The sequence below is a fragment of the Salvelinus namaycush genome, chromosome 18 (assembly GCF_016432855.1).
Source record: "Salvelinus namaycush isolate Seneca chromosome 18, SaNama_1.0, whole genome shotgun sequence".
NCBI classification, from domain to species: domain Eukaryota; kingdom Metazoa; phylum Chordata; class Actinopteri; order Salmoniformes; family Salmonidae; genus Salvelinus; species Salvelinus namaycush.
In genome coordinates this window covers 35403619-35418896 of record NC_052324.1, presented here as the reverse complement: position 1 = coordinate 35418896, position 15278 = coordinate 35403619, and the positions used below count along the sequence as shown (strand labels likewise).

The 15278-nt window shown below is 43.5% G+C and overlaps 1 protein-coding gene across 1 annotated transcript in view; it reads right to left on the bottom strand.

Annotated features, from left to right (window-relative positions):
* The window catches only part of LOC120062931 (collagen alpha-1(XXVII) chain B-like), an 82177-nt gene that overhangs the window by 2052 nt on the left and 64847 nt on the right, over positions 1 to 15278 (bottom strand). The window contains exons 30-58 of the mRNA XM_039012988.1: positions 15017 to 15061; positions 14700 to 14753; positions 11233 to 11286; positions 11055 to 11108; positions 10815 to 10868; positions 10420 to 10473; positions 8994 to 9101; positions 8642 to 8695; positions 8219 to 8326; positions 8072 to 8125; positions 7522 to 7575; positions 6477 to 6533; positions 6312 to 6365; positions 6155 to 6208; positions 5910 to 5963; positions 5682 to 5735; positions 5447 to 5554; positions 5208 to 5315; positions 4357 to 4464; positions 4172 to 4225; positions 3253 to 3315; positions 2847 to 2900; positions 2684 to 2719; positions 2106 to 2159; positions 1945 to 1968; positions 1764 to 1829; positions 1329 to 1500; positions 918 to 1027; positions 152 to 373 (exon numbers count right to left, since the gene is read on the bottom strand). Coding sequence (XP_038868916.1) covers positions 152 to 373; positions 918 to 1027; positions 1329 to 1500; positions 1764 to 1829; positions 1945 to 1968; positions 2106 to 2159; positions 2684 to 2719; positions 2847 to 2900; positions 3253 to 3315; positions 4172 to 4225; positions 4357 to 4464; positions 5208 to 5315; positions 5447 to 5554; positions 5682 to 5735; positions 5910 to 5963; positions 6155 to 6208; positions 6312 to 6365; positions 6477 to 6533; positions 7522 to 7575; positions 8072 to 8125; positions 8219 to 8326; positions 8642 to 8695; positions 8994 to 9101; positions 10420 to 10473; positions 10815 to 10868; positions 11055 to 11108; positions 11233 to 11286; positions 14700 to 14753; positions 15017 to 15061 — 2145 coding nt within the window. The remainder of the gene's footprint in view (positions 1 to 151; positions 374 to 917; positions 1028 to 1328; positions 1501 to 1763; positions 1830 to 1944; positions 1969 to 2105; positions 2160 to 2683; positions 2720 to 2846; positions 2901 to 3252; positions 3316 to 4171; positions 4226 to 4356; positions 4465 to 5207; positions 5316 to 5446; positions 5555 to 5681; positions 5736 to 5909; positions 5964 to 6154; positions 6209 to 6311; positions 6366 to 6476; positions 6534 to 7521; positions 7576 to 8071; positions 8126 to 8218; positions 8327 to 8641; positions 8696 to 8993; positions 9102 to 10419; positions 10474 to 10814; positions 10869 to 11054; positions 11109 to 11232; positions 11287 to 14699; positions 14754 to 15016; positions 15062 to 15278) is intronic.

Genomic DNA, 15278 nt, shown 5'->3' with positions numbered 1-15278 from the left:
TGGTAGCCTTAAATACATGGTAGCGTTAAATACATGGTAGCCTATGTAACAACATGTAAAGTGTCATGCACTATTTCATCCACTATTCCACCAGCTGTATGTTCAGTAGGAGAGCAGCCTGTCACATGATCCAGGCTGGAGGTTGACATACCCAGCATTCGTCCTTCACTACGTGGGGCTCCAGGAGTCCTCCAGCCTGGATCATGTCTCCTCCGCTCCAGGCCTTGAAGCGCACCGCGGTGGGGGAGGGCTCCAGGGAGGAGCTGTTGGCCCACACGGGGACATTCAGGCAGTGGATGGTGATGTGCTGCACTGCCTCAGAGCTCAGTAGATGGAGGAAGTTCATCTGGATACGACCCACCCCCATCTCCAGCTGCAGACGGACACACATCAACTACCGTTACAATTTAATCCCTAATCTATTGTGTCAGACAATACCAGTGGACATGCAAGATTTGGTTCTGGATGCCAGATACAAAACCTGTCTGAAGTAAAAATGTAGGATGTGTCAAAAGAAACAAAAGACAGGAAATTCAAATGAGCTAAATAGTAAGAATGCTGTTCTGTAGTACAGTACGACGGTTGTGTGTGGAAACATACAGATGTAGGATCTTCATTTGAGCCAGTTTGCTACAGCAGGAAAATAATCCTGCAGCAACAGGAAATGTGAATTATTATGTGGATCCTAATTAATGGGCATTTTAGTAGGGGTTGATACATATTTCGTAAGGGAAAATAAAGTCTGAAATTTCAAAGTGTAAATTGCAAACTTCAGAAGCATTTTTAAACCTCAAATACACTACAAGTTTCTCTGAAAACCTGACTAAAATATTGGCTTCCTATTATCAGTTGTTTTGACTGGATTGTGGCTTGTTTTGACTGTAAATGGCTGAGTACTAGTGGAAGTTGATGCTGACCTTGGATACTGTGATGGGTTTCAGACAGGTCTGGCCACCGCTGGTGAAGTTACACGTCACCTCGATGGAGTCAGCAGAGCAGCCGAGGTTTGGGTCGATCCAGTAAGTTCCTTAGGGAAGGAGAACAAACTGAGTGAAAAAGGAGTCTGGATACAGGAGTAGTGTACTTTTAGCAGAGTGGACAAGTATGTAATGCTTTAGGAAGGGATATCACTGGTCAGGTGTATAGTCTTGATATTTATCACTATAGATTACAATTTATAGCTTAGTTATAGCTTATAACTAGTCAGGTCCACATGGTCTAGAAAAACTATTGGACTAAGTATACTGTAACTGAAGGATTGAACCCAAAATGTGAATCTCAGGCTACACTGTGTCCTGTATCTCAGACGACATTTGTGCCTTCCTCACCATCATTCATCCTCTGTTCACAGTCCTTGAGGTCTCTGCAGATGCGCGCGGGGTTGTCGTGGGTTCCTAGTGGGTTCTTCAGGCTCTGGATCAAGGTGCTGAGGTAGTGGAGGGTCTTGAATATCTCTGTACCCTGGTGGTCCAACATGGGCAGGTCCATGTCGTGGTAACTCTAGAAATGATAAGAGACAAACGGTCACACACCGAGCACCAAATCTTCACAAACAGCCAGCCACCATTGGAGAGTGATAAATGACAAAATCCTGGCTTGAGAAGCATGAGGGTAACCGTACTTTTGTCATGCATTAATGCTAATGGAATATTTATGTAAGAGTTGGTCATACATACAGTACGAACATACAATTGTTCTCTGTATTGTACTGGGTACATTGCTTATTTGCCAAGGGACCAATGATGCTTCTCACAGTGACTCACCTCTGACCTCAGCGCAGCATGGGAATCAATAATGAGCTGAAAAGCAGCACCAATAGCCTCCCTTCTCTACAAGAGAAGACAAAAAGACAAAAGTATGAACTCTGAAACATTCTCCCGCATTCACTCCTTACTCCTCTCCATTGCTTCTGAGAAAGTCCAATTGTAAATAGAGGAGACTTACAAATGGCATAGAACCAGGGAGACCCTATAAGACAATGGAAATAGAAAGGGGGGGGGGGGGTTAATGCATGGTCCAGTCATAGTGCAGCATATAAAACATTTCAGAAGAACGAGTGATACCACTATTGCAAAGTCTTTAGATAAATAACAGAAAAGACTTACTGGGGGTCCGGGTGGTCCACGAGGACCAGGAGGGCCCCTTGGTCCTTGTACCCCCTGTTTGTAAAAAACCAAGAACACTATTGGATTAATACACCCCCCTAGACCATAATGCTGCAGCTTGACCTCTCAATATCAAGATCCTCTTCATCTAAACTCCTCTGCCAACAGACGGTAAAGCAGCGGCAAGCAGTAAGTAGCCTTTCTGTCTCAACTTATTCCTAGTTGTCATGGTGAGTGGAACAACAAACAGAGAAGCACTGAGGGAAATGAAAAGTGCTTTAGGGGTTGAGGCTGAATCCCTTCTAAGCAGTGTGCTCTCCATACTAAGCACCCTATTCTGTCCTGTGATCACTCTAAGCCTCGGTGTAAGGCAGAGCTGGGTTCAAATACTATTTGAAATCATTTCAAATACTTTGTGTGATTAATTGCCAGTCTAAATGGACCAATAGAATAGTGCCACAACTCTAAACCCCGCCCATCTGAAATTCCAGGCAGGCAGGCTAGAGTATATACTCAAAATAGTATTTGAACCCAGGCCTGGAATAAGGGATATGATTCATAAAAATAAGGACACGCACCGCATCCCCTCGACTTCCTTTGTCACCTTGGGGACCCTGAGAGAGAGAGCGAGAGAGAGAGCGAGCGAGAGAGAGGGGAAATTACTCCATCGCCCCCCCAAAAAACTGAGTGATAACATGTTCTTTGGCAGATAAGGGGTATGAGATATGATGATGTACATACTGTATTACCACTGGGGCCGATGATACCGACTGGGCCTGTGGCACCAACATTACCCTGGAGAGAGAGAGAGAGAGAAAGATAAACATTGTTAGTGAGGGCAGCCACTATCTGAATTAACAAGGAATATGTTGTCAATATGGTGGCCCTCTTTTGCTTGGTTAGTTGAGCAGGGTGTTTGCAACGCCATGATAGTGGGTTTGATTTCCCAGGACCACCCGTACAGAAAATGTATGGATAAAAGCGTCTGATAAATGGCATATACTATGTGTATTATATATTAATATGCCCAGTGTTTCAGCCTAGGATGAACTATTGACCCAAGTTCCAACCTAAAAATAGGCCATGTTACCTGACCTGGAAAAACATAGGGAATTACGTAATAACAATTTTTCTAATCTCCTTTTACCATCAAGCCATGTGGCCCTTTTGGTCCCTGTATGCCGGCTGGGCCCAGATCTCCTAGAGGTCCCTATGAAGATAAAACATATGTGTTGATAAGATACAATGTGTTAATAAGGCAAGTATCACTTCATATAGAAGCTTAGGCCAACTGAGTGCAAGGTTGCACCATATGGGCTGTATGTAATATGCACAGTAAGCAACACAGACAGCAAGAGACACTCCAAGTTTCTTCAGTTAACAGCTCTTTCACTGAAAATTATTATTTGATAGGTCTTGATGATGAGTCAGTAAGCCTACAGTGCGTCTGACATCTAATTTACCAAGTCAGAGAATCTATCTCCACTTTAGCATAACGCCAAGGCTCAGCTGCCTAACATTCCTCTGTGAGATGTGTGTATACAGTATATCAAAATGGAACACTCTAGGAAAATCTCCAACTGGAGCACAGGCAGTCATATGACTCACTAAATTAGCGCCTAAATGTTCAGTAAAGCCTGTAACTTCTTTGTTTTCTTAACTGCCCAACACCTGTAGAGCAACATCACTAGAGAGTAATAAAGTAACCGAAGTTATGGCGTGTTAAGTGACATTACACGTGGGTGGAGTAAATTTCTTGTGGACCGTGATAGATTTTCTGCCCCAATGCAGCAGTCTTTAATTCGATTTATCCCTTTCAGAGCAAAGACAATAGACGCTACCAAATCGTTTGAGGCTTTAAATTCCTTTAAAGCTTTACTATTAATCTCCAGCAGATCCCTGATTTCCCACTGAAAATGGGTTCTGCTTTTTTGCCGGTGTTTTATTAGAACCATATTTTTTGCGTCTTAGAACTTCATTCTTGATGGTCCACGTTTAAAGCCCTGTGTTATTTGATCATGTGACTCAGGTGTGAGATGAAAATGGGGTGGGGAAGTCTAGCGTACCTTTGGTCCGAACATCCCGAGAACCCCTGGGTACCCTGATTCACCTGTGTCACCCTGGGGAGAGAAATGGAACCATCTTCATCATCCTCACTGTCGTCATTGTCATTCACCTCCTCATCATCATTATCATGTCCTAGTCATGATGACCAATCAAACGGACTCAGCAATGTTGCTATGTTACTCACGAGCTGTCCTTTGTTCCCCTGGTCACCCTGTTTTCCTGGAATTCCCATTCCACCAATGTGGCCTCTTTTCCCTGAATATCCAGTTTGGCCGGGGAGACCCCTCTCACCCTGTGACACACACACAAGGACAGACAACCATTCAGGACCAGTACCGTGTGGGGAAGGTTGATTTCTTTCAACACTCGACTGGGAAGTTCTGATGGAGCAATAGCTCAAGTGCTTATTTCTCATCCTTCAGACCTTGTACAACATATAATACCATAACCATGGTGGTCACAGTTCATCCACCGGGTACAACATATAATAGGATAACCATGGTGGTCACAGTTCATCCACCGGGTACAACATATAATAGGATAACCATGGTGGTCACAGTTCATCCACCGGGTACAACATATAATAGGATAACCATGGTGGTCACAGTTCATCCACCGGGTACAACATATAATAGGATAACCATGGTGGTCACAGTTCATCCACCGGGTACAACATATAATAGGATAACCATGGTGGTCACAGTTCATCCACCGGGTACAACATATAATACGATAACCATGGTGGTCACAGTTCATCCACCGGGTACAACATATAATACGATAACCATGGTGGTCACAGTTCATTCTTCACCTTGTACAACATATAATAGGATAACCATTGTGGTCACAGTTCATCCTTCACCTTGTACAACATATAATAGGATAACCATTGTGGTCACAGTGCATCCTTCACCTTGTACAACATATAATAGGATAACCATGGTGGTCATAGTTCATTCTTCACCTTGTACAACATATAATTGGATAACCATGGTGGTCACAGTTCATTGGAGCATGTTCTCTCTCCTCTCTCACCTTGGGTCCGAAGGAGCCCTGATCGCCTGGAAGCCCTGGCACGCCCATTTTACCACTGTTACCAGCTTTGCCAATGATACCAAACTCTCCGTCGTCTCCTTGCTCCCCCTAAGGAGTGGACACAAACAATTGAGGATGGCTGAGGCTTAACAGAGAAGACCAATCATACAGTAGCAAAAGACTCTGCTTATTTCAGTCAATGAGAAGAATGCACAGTTATGGTGTCTGTCCTTCCTCACCTTCATTCCATTGTCACCATCTTTCCCAGGAGGCCCGTCCATTCCAGGTTGGCCCTCAAGGCCCTCTCTTCCCACCACTCCCTTTGGGCCAGGAGGACCCTCGGGACCCTGGAAAAGATAGAGAATAATGCTACATATGAGATGCATTCTAGCACAATCAATCAATTAATCAATCAACCAATCAATCAATAAATAACATGCAGTATTAAAATGAAAAGATAAAGTTCTCACTCACCGGTGGTCCTTTGGTCCCAGACTCGCCTTGTTTGCCCCGTTTGCCTTTCTGACCCTGGAGTAGATCATAGAGGTACAGACCATCAGCTCCAACATGACATCACCACATAGCAAAAGAGCCCCAATACATTGAAATCAAATTAAAGGGGTACCAAAGTGGTTCAAACAGGTGTTGTGAGGTAAAACTGGATACAACAGTTTGGTTGTTGTTGAGGTATTTTGTCCTTACTTGATCACCTTTCGATCCTTTCAGACCCTGTATTCCCCTTGGTCCAGGATGACCCTACAATATATAAAAAAGAAAGAAGGAATGAATGAACGAATGAAAGATGAAACAATCAAACAAACAAATGACAAGTTTTACCTTTTTAATAGGTAGATATTCTAATGTGGATACTGTCTCAAATCAAATTTGATTTGATTCAGTGTGAAAGAACACATATTATCATGTCATAAACAGAACATTTTACTCACAGGTAGTCCAGTTGCTCCGGCTTTGCCTCTCGATCCGTCCACCCCTGGCTGGCCCTGGGAAATAGACATTTGTTAATGTTAGCCGTTTCCATGTATAAAGGATATATTCCAAATGAGACAACATTAACGTATACAATACAATCGACATCCCACTTACTAGGTATCCTGGGTCCCCTGATTCTCCTCTGTCTCCCCTGTCTCCGGTAGAACCCTGGTTTCAGATGGGAACCAAACAGAATGAAGCATATAGATCCCAGCTATTTTAGCAAAGAAACACCAAACAACACAGCAGGCGGAGGGCTACATGATGAGAGGAACTCACTCTGTCACCTTGTGGACCGGGAGGGCCTTCCACCTTACTGTCCTCCCCCTGTTCACCCTGGAAAACATACAGGGAAAACAGATTTATTTTTAATTACAAATTTTAATAAGGTTAAATTCATGATATTCCTTTCAGTACAATGAAATATTCTATGCAATTATAGTTTTTGTTGGTGATGGCAATAGGTTGCTTTCAATAAAAAGGGGACCTAGATTGCATTAAATGTTCCAGTGACTTTACAGGGGCCGGTGAATGATGTGGAATGCTTGTAGTATTTCATAGTGCATGAGGATCAGCAAAACACAAGAGGAAACAGTGGAACAGGGATCCAAAACTAAACAATTTATGAGTAGTGGCACAATATTGATCTCATTAGAAAGTAAGTATGGTCAACATTACGAGGTTACCAGCACACAGGAAAGAGGACTTCATATCGAAGTCCTATTTATCAAGCTGAACCTTGATTGATCTGAATAGTGATGACAAGGAGTATTCCAATAGCAGTTGAAAGCAGTTTGTGGCCAATGACCTACATTTGATCAAATTTCTCCAGAGTTAATGAGAAGTGCCATTGTGCATACCATTGATCAATTATATTTAATCGCTTCTTGTGGGATAATCAGACTGAAATAGCCGTGGAATTCAGTCACTCTCAGCGGCTGGAAACCATGTGATATGGCTAGGACTTTTTCCTGATAGCAATGGCCTATCTCTAGTGCCCAGTAATGGCCTATCTCTAGGGCTCAGAGTTTCTCCTGGTCAGGGCATGTGTTCAGGAGAAACTCCTAGCCCTACCAACATGTGATAATGGGATATGTGGGACATACAAATGTGTGCAAACATGACTGTCAGTCGTTTTGGATAAAAGTGTCTGCTAAATCGCACACATGAACATTAGTATTATATATTACATGGATTGACTATAGGACAGAGAGAGAGAGACGGACAGTGCTAGGGCTGTCACCACTAATCCTCCACAGACCATAAGTCAAGACACCCACAAAGAGAGAGCTATTAGACACAGACAGGACTGTGGGAAGTGTACCTTTTCACCTTTTGGTCCAGGAGGTCCCAGTGAGCCTTGCCGTCCTGTGTGGCCCTACAACCACAGAGGAGGACAATAGAGACCGTGTTATTCAGCACACAGGGCAACAACAATAGCTACCTTCTTGGAAGCATTCAATGTTATGTGTCATTAGGTAAACAATACTCACTGAAGGCAGCAATTTAGATATAGTAGATTTTTTTATTTAACAAGGCAAGTCAGTTAAGAACAAATTCTTATTTGCAATGACGGCCTACCCCGGCCAAACACAGACAACGCTGGGCTAATTGTGCGCCACCCTATTGGACTCCCAATCACAGCCAGTTGTGATACAGTATGGATTTGAACCAGGTTGTCTGTAGTGACACCTCTAGCTGAGATGCAGTGCCTTAGACCACTGTGCCACTTGGGAGCCCAATGATAATGTCTTAGGTGGCAATGCTTCATAACTCTTCATCAATCGATCATCTGGCTATATTTAATTGATCTAGAATCATATTGCGTTGATATTGAGTGAAGGATATTGTATGTGGTAAAGGGTACATTTTACCTCGTATCCTGTGATGCCTGTTTCACCTTGCTGGCCCATTCTCCCTGGTGCACCCTGTAAACGTCAGATGTTCAGTCTTTACGACCTAGCACATTAGGAAACCAACATATCAGACGAAAAACTAGGAACAAATCCACAGAGCCTTACCACTGGTCCAATGGTTCCTCTCGATCCCTTCGGCCCAACAAATCCTGCTTCTCCTTGTTCACCAATTGCCCCAGTCTCTCCCAGGTGACCCATGTGACCCTTGCTGCCCTAGAGAAGGGTCGCAATAGAGCAGGCATGCAAAAATAGCAAGGTTAACTTTCAGTCACTGGCAAATTGTGTGTGGATAGTTTTACAGTGTCATCTCAACTCTCCATTTTGAATGTCCACTTTCAACATAGTGGCTCTAGAGGTCATTGATGCCTAATGTTTGTTGACTACAATAACAGATAAGGAGCCATCCAACTTTCTTTAAAAACCAAGAAAGGTACGGTGAAACAACTAACAGGTTTCAGTGAATGATATGAATGAGAGTGACAGATGTAGGGAGGCGTACTTCATGAGGAACTGAGCTGACATACATACCTTCTCTCCTGGTTTTCCTCTTTCACCAAACTTGCCAGGTTTGCCCTCCTGACCCTGGAAGACAGTTATTGGTGTCAGAAGTCAACAGCTGTTTATTTTAACAGCAATAAACCTCTATGACAAAGACAAGGCAATGGTCAAAATGGTCATCCACAGTATTCTCAGTAAAGACAGTTTGCAGGAGACAAAAGCGTGTTGGTATTCTTTTTGCCTTGACATGTAGTAGCCTACATGCTGCAGAGTAACATTTCATCTAAAACAACAGCAAGTTAAGTGAGAAACTCTGATTCATGAGAACCTGAGAGTCAAGTACAGGAAATGTAAATATGTTAGGTTGAGTTTGGACACTCACCCACACTCCCACTAAGCCAGGAGGTCCGGGAGACCCTTCCTTTCCTTTCAGTCCGGTGTCACCCCTCTCTCCTTTACCCCCCTCCGGTCCCATGTCACCCTTCTCGCCCTGAGCAGAGAACCAAGAAGACAATTATACCTGATCACACATTTCACGGGTGCAGATGTTGGCGGTAGCAGAAAATATTCAGACAAGGTCTTTGAAGGCCGAAGTGGAGAAGGGTAGGCAATGTATTTCCATAACAACTCCTGCCAGAAGGAAGAGCTCAAAATAGGCCTGCTGCCTGCTCCCTGTTTATTTTCACTCAGCGTCAACAGAATTCAGCTCCAACTGTACGACGGCCAGCATCTCACACAATGCAGCACTTGAGTCTGACTAAAACAAATTACAGTTTAACAGTGTAGTACAGTTCATTAACTCCATATGAACATGGCTTAGATCACATCTGATGACGATAGAATCACATTCTCTTGTGAATGGCTGTTCAAAATAGTGACAGTTATCCTAAAACACTCTCTTCTCTTTTACTAAGAACTGGCTATGAACCCATAAGAGTCTGAGCCCTGTCTAAGTCGGGTGAAGGATCCTACTAATCTGTATGGAATTGTTTTAAGAAGGTCATAACAAGGATCATTTTGCTATTTGATTTAGAATTTTAAGACCCCTTTAAGCATCCCCAAAATATTTGATGAAAAATAATTTTTGGCCTTACTGCTATTAGCCCATACAAATGCATTGAATAACAGATTCACTACATAGAACAGTAAATAGTTTGTTCTGAAGTGTCTGTCCTATATCTGAGAGAGATAAGAAAGATCAGGAAACATTTGTATATTTGTTTTTACATGTATTTAACCCCTCATTTTTTGTCACGAAAGAGTCTCCAAACAGTATATACTGTACTTCCAATCATTTTTTCAACTGATACCGGTGGACCTTCAGACGAGTCTTGTGAGGCCTGTCGGCGTCCTCAAGCAAAACCGGCACGTACGTGTTCGTGAGAGTCTCACCTTTCCACAGAGGGGTCAGATTAGTGTGTAGCCCAAACTGTTCGGACACTACAGACGATTATGTGAGAAGACCGATTTTCGGGAAGTCTCATGGTCTGACAAATGGTCTGACAAACACCGCTCTAGCTCTGTTACCTTTCATCGCAGATGCGGAAGTACGACATGGGAGGATGCGGTGGATTGAGACGCATCCAATGCAAAAAAAAACATATCTAGCTTAAACTGATGGGGACGTGGACATCGACCTCAGGCGGTTAAACAGCCATACCCTAACTGGAGATATGGACATATAACTCTAACTGGCAAATCGTCTATTGATGTCAATGAGACAATGACTGTCAACTCTGGTCTTAGACTTTCAACGCAAGTTAGGATTCATCACAGTGACTATTGCCTTAGTGTTATTCATCTCTTACCTTGAGTCCATCAGGACCACTCTGTCCGGCATCCCCATCGATCCCCATCTCACCCTGAAGGAGGGGGGGTTTAAGTACAAGTAAATAAGGCCAAACTACCTATGGAACACTGGTCACTTTAATAATACTGTATATACTGTATTCTACTGCATTTTGGTCAATGCCACTCCGACATTGCTCGTTCTAATATTTATATATTTCTTAATTCCATTATTTTAGATTTGTGTGTATTGTTGTGTATTGTTAGATATTACTGCACTGTTGGAGCTAGGTACACATGCATTTTGTTACACCCGCAATAACATCTACTAAACATGTGTACGTTACCAATAACCTTTGATTCGATTTGATTTGTTACAAGAATCACAAACATTGGTAGAAGAGGGGGTACTCACCCTCTGTCCGATGAGGCCCTGCTCTCCGAAGTTTCCTGCTGGTCCGAGGGCACCCTGTCACACAGGTCAATAACACAATGAAAAAATGGACGCTTTCCATTTCAATACACTGTGTGCAACATAAATAGACTGAATCGATTACTGGAAATGTGATTACTGGAAATGTGAATATTCCCCAGCTACTCTTCCTGGGGTCCAAACAGTGAGTACCTTGTTGATTATTAAAGAGTATAATCTTACCTTCTCTCCTGGTTCGCCTGGTAGTCCCCACTCCCCCACCTTTCCAGTTAGACCCTGTCAGAGAACAATGACCATTCATAATCAAATTAGGGGGCAAGGCATTGGTCACTGGAGCCTGAACTAATCACATTACACCACGAGAATGACACACTACGTCATGTAGAATAGTGTAACTCACCTTGACTCCCATCTCTCCCAGTGGACCCATAGTTCCTGGTGGCCCAGTAAGTCCCTATGGTGATAAGACAGAGCCATGGTATGATGTGATGACCGAGAGCTCCAAAATATATTGGCCTATGAAGCCCTTTATATCCTAGGTAACTACACTGGTAAAACTAAATAAATACAGTGCGGATAAAAAGCTAATGTGAGTGAAAAAAGGCAGCAAGAATAGAGTGTGAAAAAGCCGTTGAGGATATACATGTGGATGGTGGCGATACGTCCATCTGGACTTGAGATCCAGACCCTCTCCTTGAGTCTTAGAACACAGAACTAAAGCTTCTGTATGTGGTGGAAACTAGCCAATACTCAAATAGAGCTGTTTGCAGGAAGCTCAGAGTAAATCATCTGATCTTACTGTCCTCTCTCTCTCCGTATAATTTTCTCTCTCTCTGTCTCTGTATATATATATATATCTGTCTCTCTCTATGTCTCTCTCTATGTTTATTTCTCTCCCCCCTTCTTTTTCTCCCTCTCTCTTCCCGTTACATAATGCAGGATGCAGGATGAGGCTTCCCTGGGCTGCTCAAGCAGAAGCTGCAACATTTCAGCTGTCGGAATGAAGATGTACTGCAGAGACAAGTGCACACTTAAGTCTGTTCAATGCCCCTAGTCACCTCCTCTCTAAGATGTTGGTTGGGTCCAATAACCCCTGATTTCAGGCTTCACAGATCCTAACCATAGGCAGAAGGATTACCAGCAGGTGTATGGAAGGGTGTATGGAGACATTATGGTAAACAAAGTTAGGAATAGTAATGAAATCAGACAGCTTCCTGGCTTGAAGGTGAAATATCATGCAAAACCGATGTGGCAGTAAGTGTTACTCTATAGGAATTTAAATATAGGAAATAACACCCATATCCCTGACTGGGCTGGAGACAGTTAGGCCTGGCAGGGTAAAACAACAAGATGGCGCCTACAATGGTCGCCCTTTTGCAAGCTCCCAGCCAACTTTGCAGTCTTTTTTGTTGTTTTTGTTGTTATTTTGTACTTTATTTGATCAGAAAGGTTCTAGTATTATTTCCTATGACCGACAAACACTTCTGGACATCAGATCGGAGATTACTCACCACAAATTTGACCTTCCGGTGTGGAATCCTCTGTCTAGACTACCCAAAGCACTTATCTTCATCACGGAAGCCCTTTTCCAAAAAGACCCAGCCAGAGGAGGGGAAGGCGAGCTGGAGTTCTAGTCCAATTAAGGAAAATGGCAAGCCAACCTCCACTCCCTAGTATATTACTTGCTAATGTACGGTCTGTTTTGCTCATGTGGACTGGGATATGTTCCGGACCTCCTCTGGGAATAGCATTGACGACTACACTAACTCTGTCTCTGGGTGCATAGTGCATAAAGGATGTTGTTCCTACAGTGACGATTAGAACATAACCAAACCAAAAAACTGGATACATGGCAGCATTCGTGAAAAACTTAAAGCGCAAACCATTGCATTTAACTACAGTAAAGTGACTGGAAACATGGACGAGTATAAACAGAATAAACCACACAGAGCCGTTGTCATGGGTCCCCGCTGCTCACGAGGACTGCAGGCTCCCGATCTCTGTAGCCAACATGAGTAGGACCTTCAAGCGTGTTAACCCTCGCAATACTGCCGGCCCGGATGACATCCCAAGCTGTGTCCTCAGAGCATGTGCAGACCAGCTGGCTGGAGTGTTTATGGACATTTTCAATCTCGACTATCCCAGTCTATCATGCCACTTGCTTAAAATGGCCAACATTGTTCCTCTACCCAAGCAAGCCAAGGTAACTGAACTAAATGACTATCACCCTGTAGCACTCACTTATGTCATCATGAAGTGCTTTGAAAGTCAAGGACCATGTTACCACCACCATACCCAACACCCTTGACCCACTACAATTTGCATACCGCCCCAACAGATCCATGGACAACGCAATTACCCTTGCACTGCACACCGCCCTATCCCACCTGGACAAGAGGAATACCTATGTGAGAATGCTGTTAATTGACTACAGCTCAGCTTCTGAAACCATAGTGCTTGTCACTAAGCTCAGGGCCTCAGGGCTAAACTCCTCCCTGTGCAACTGGATCCTAGATTTCCTGACGGGCTGACCCCAGGTGGTGAGGGTAGGCAACAACACCTCCACCACGCTGATTCTCAACACAGGGGCCCCCATGGAGTGTGTGCTCAGCCCTCTCCTGTACTCCCTGTTTACCCATGACTGTGTGACCACGCACAACTCCAACTCAATCAATACGTTTGCTGACAACACAACAGCCTGATTATTAACAACGATGAGACAGCCTACAGGGAGGAGGTTAAAGCCCTTGCGGAGTGGTGCCAGGAACATAACCTCTCTCTCAACAAAACGAAGGAGCTTATCGTGGACTACAGGAGACAGAAGAGGGAGCATGTCCCCATCCTCATCGACAGGGCCGCAGTCAATAGGGTCAAAAGCTTCAAGTTCCTCAGCATGCACATCACTGAGGACCTGAAATGGTCTCGCCATAACAGCGCCTCTACAACCTCAGACAGCTGAAGAAATGTGGTATGTCCCCTAAGACCCTCACAAACTTCTACAGATGCACCATTGAGAGCATTCAGTAGGGCTGCATCACTGCCAGGTACGGCAACTGCTCCACCCTCAACTGAATGGGTGGAACAGCCCAACGCATCACCGGGCCATGCTGCCTGCCCTCCAGGACATCTATTGGACTCGGTGTCAAGGGAAGGCCAAGAAGATCATCAAGGACTTCAGTCCCCCGAGCCACGGACTGTTCACTCGGCTACCGCCCGACAGACGGAGACAATACAGATCCATCAAAGCCAAGACCGAGAGAATAAAAAACGGATTCTATTACCAGGCCATCAGACAGCCATCAATAGCCGTCACAAGCTATCACACACTCAAACTCACACCCACTCACAGCCAACACTGCTGTCCCATGTTATAGAGACATTGAACCACTGGTCACTTCCCGTTTCACACTGTGTATTTATATACTGTATCACCGACATAGATTATTCTGATGTTACTACTACTGTACATTGTATTTTAGTTATACTGTTTATACACACTGCATATTTATTTATATTCTGGATTCTTGACATACCTCCTAATATATCTACTGCTGTACATAGCATTTCTAGTATATCTTATGTAAATTCCCCCGGTGTACATATGTATAGATTGCATTTTGATACTGCTACAGTGCTATTTTGGATGTTGATTGGATTTGCCGCCGTTTTTGGATTTGGTTCCGCCTTTTTTTTCTTTATATAAAAAAATATTTTAATTGTTTGACATTTGACTGCATTGTTAGAAGGTAGTAAGATACGTTTTTCAATGCACCACTATAACACCTGCTAAACTGTGTACGCGACCAATAAACTTTAATTTGATTTGGGAGATGCCTCAGAATCACATTTAGAGGTAAAAGAACTTACCGGCTCTCCTTCTATTCCTTTGGCACCTGGAGCTCCTGAGGGTCCTTTGCGACCCTGGAATATTACAAACCATTGTAAGGAATGGAGATAATTTAGTGCTTAGGGCACGTCCATTTTCTACTATATCAAGTACATCCCACCCCTAGGCTAGTTGGTTTCGTTACACCAATACATTACTCTTACATTCATATTTAAGTGTATTGTCCAACATGCTACACACAAGCCTCTCTTTTCCAATTGCTAATGGTTTCCCCCAACAGGTATCCACCCTAGTCATGACTAACCTAAAAGAGCACTCTGTTAGCCCAATCACTTACTGGAAATCCTTTAGGCCCAGCTTCCCCAGGCTCCCCAATCTTTCCCTGGAGCAAAATAACAGGAAGAAAAAGGGTTTTAAATAATAAACACATAATATGGTAATTTAGAGGAAATATTTTGGTCATTTAGCACTGCAAACACATTTATGTAAAGTGACACATGGTTGACATTAATATTCAATGTGAATGTCCCATGCGGGAATCAAACCGACAACTTTAACATTGAATCTTACCAGCATTGTACTCTAACTAAATGAGCCAT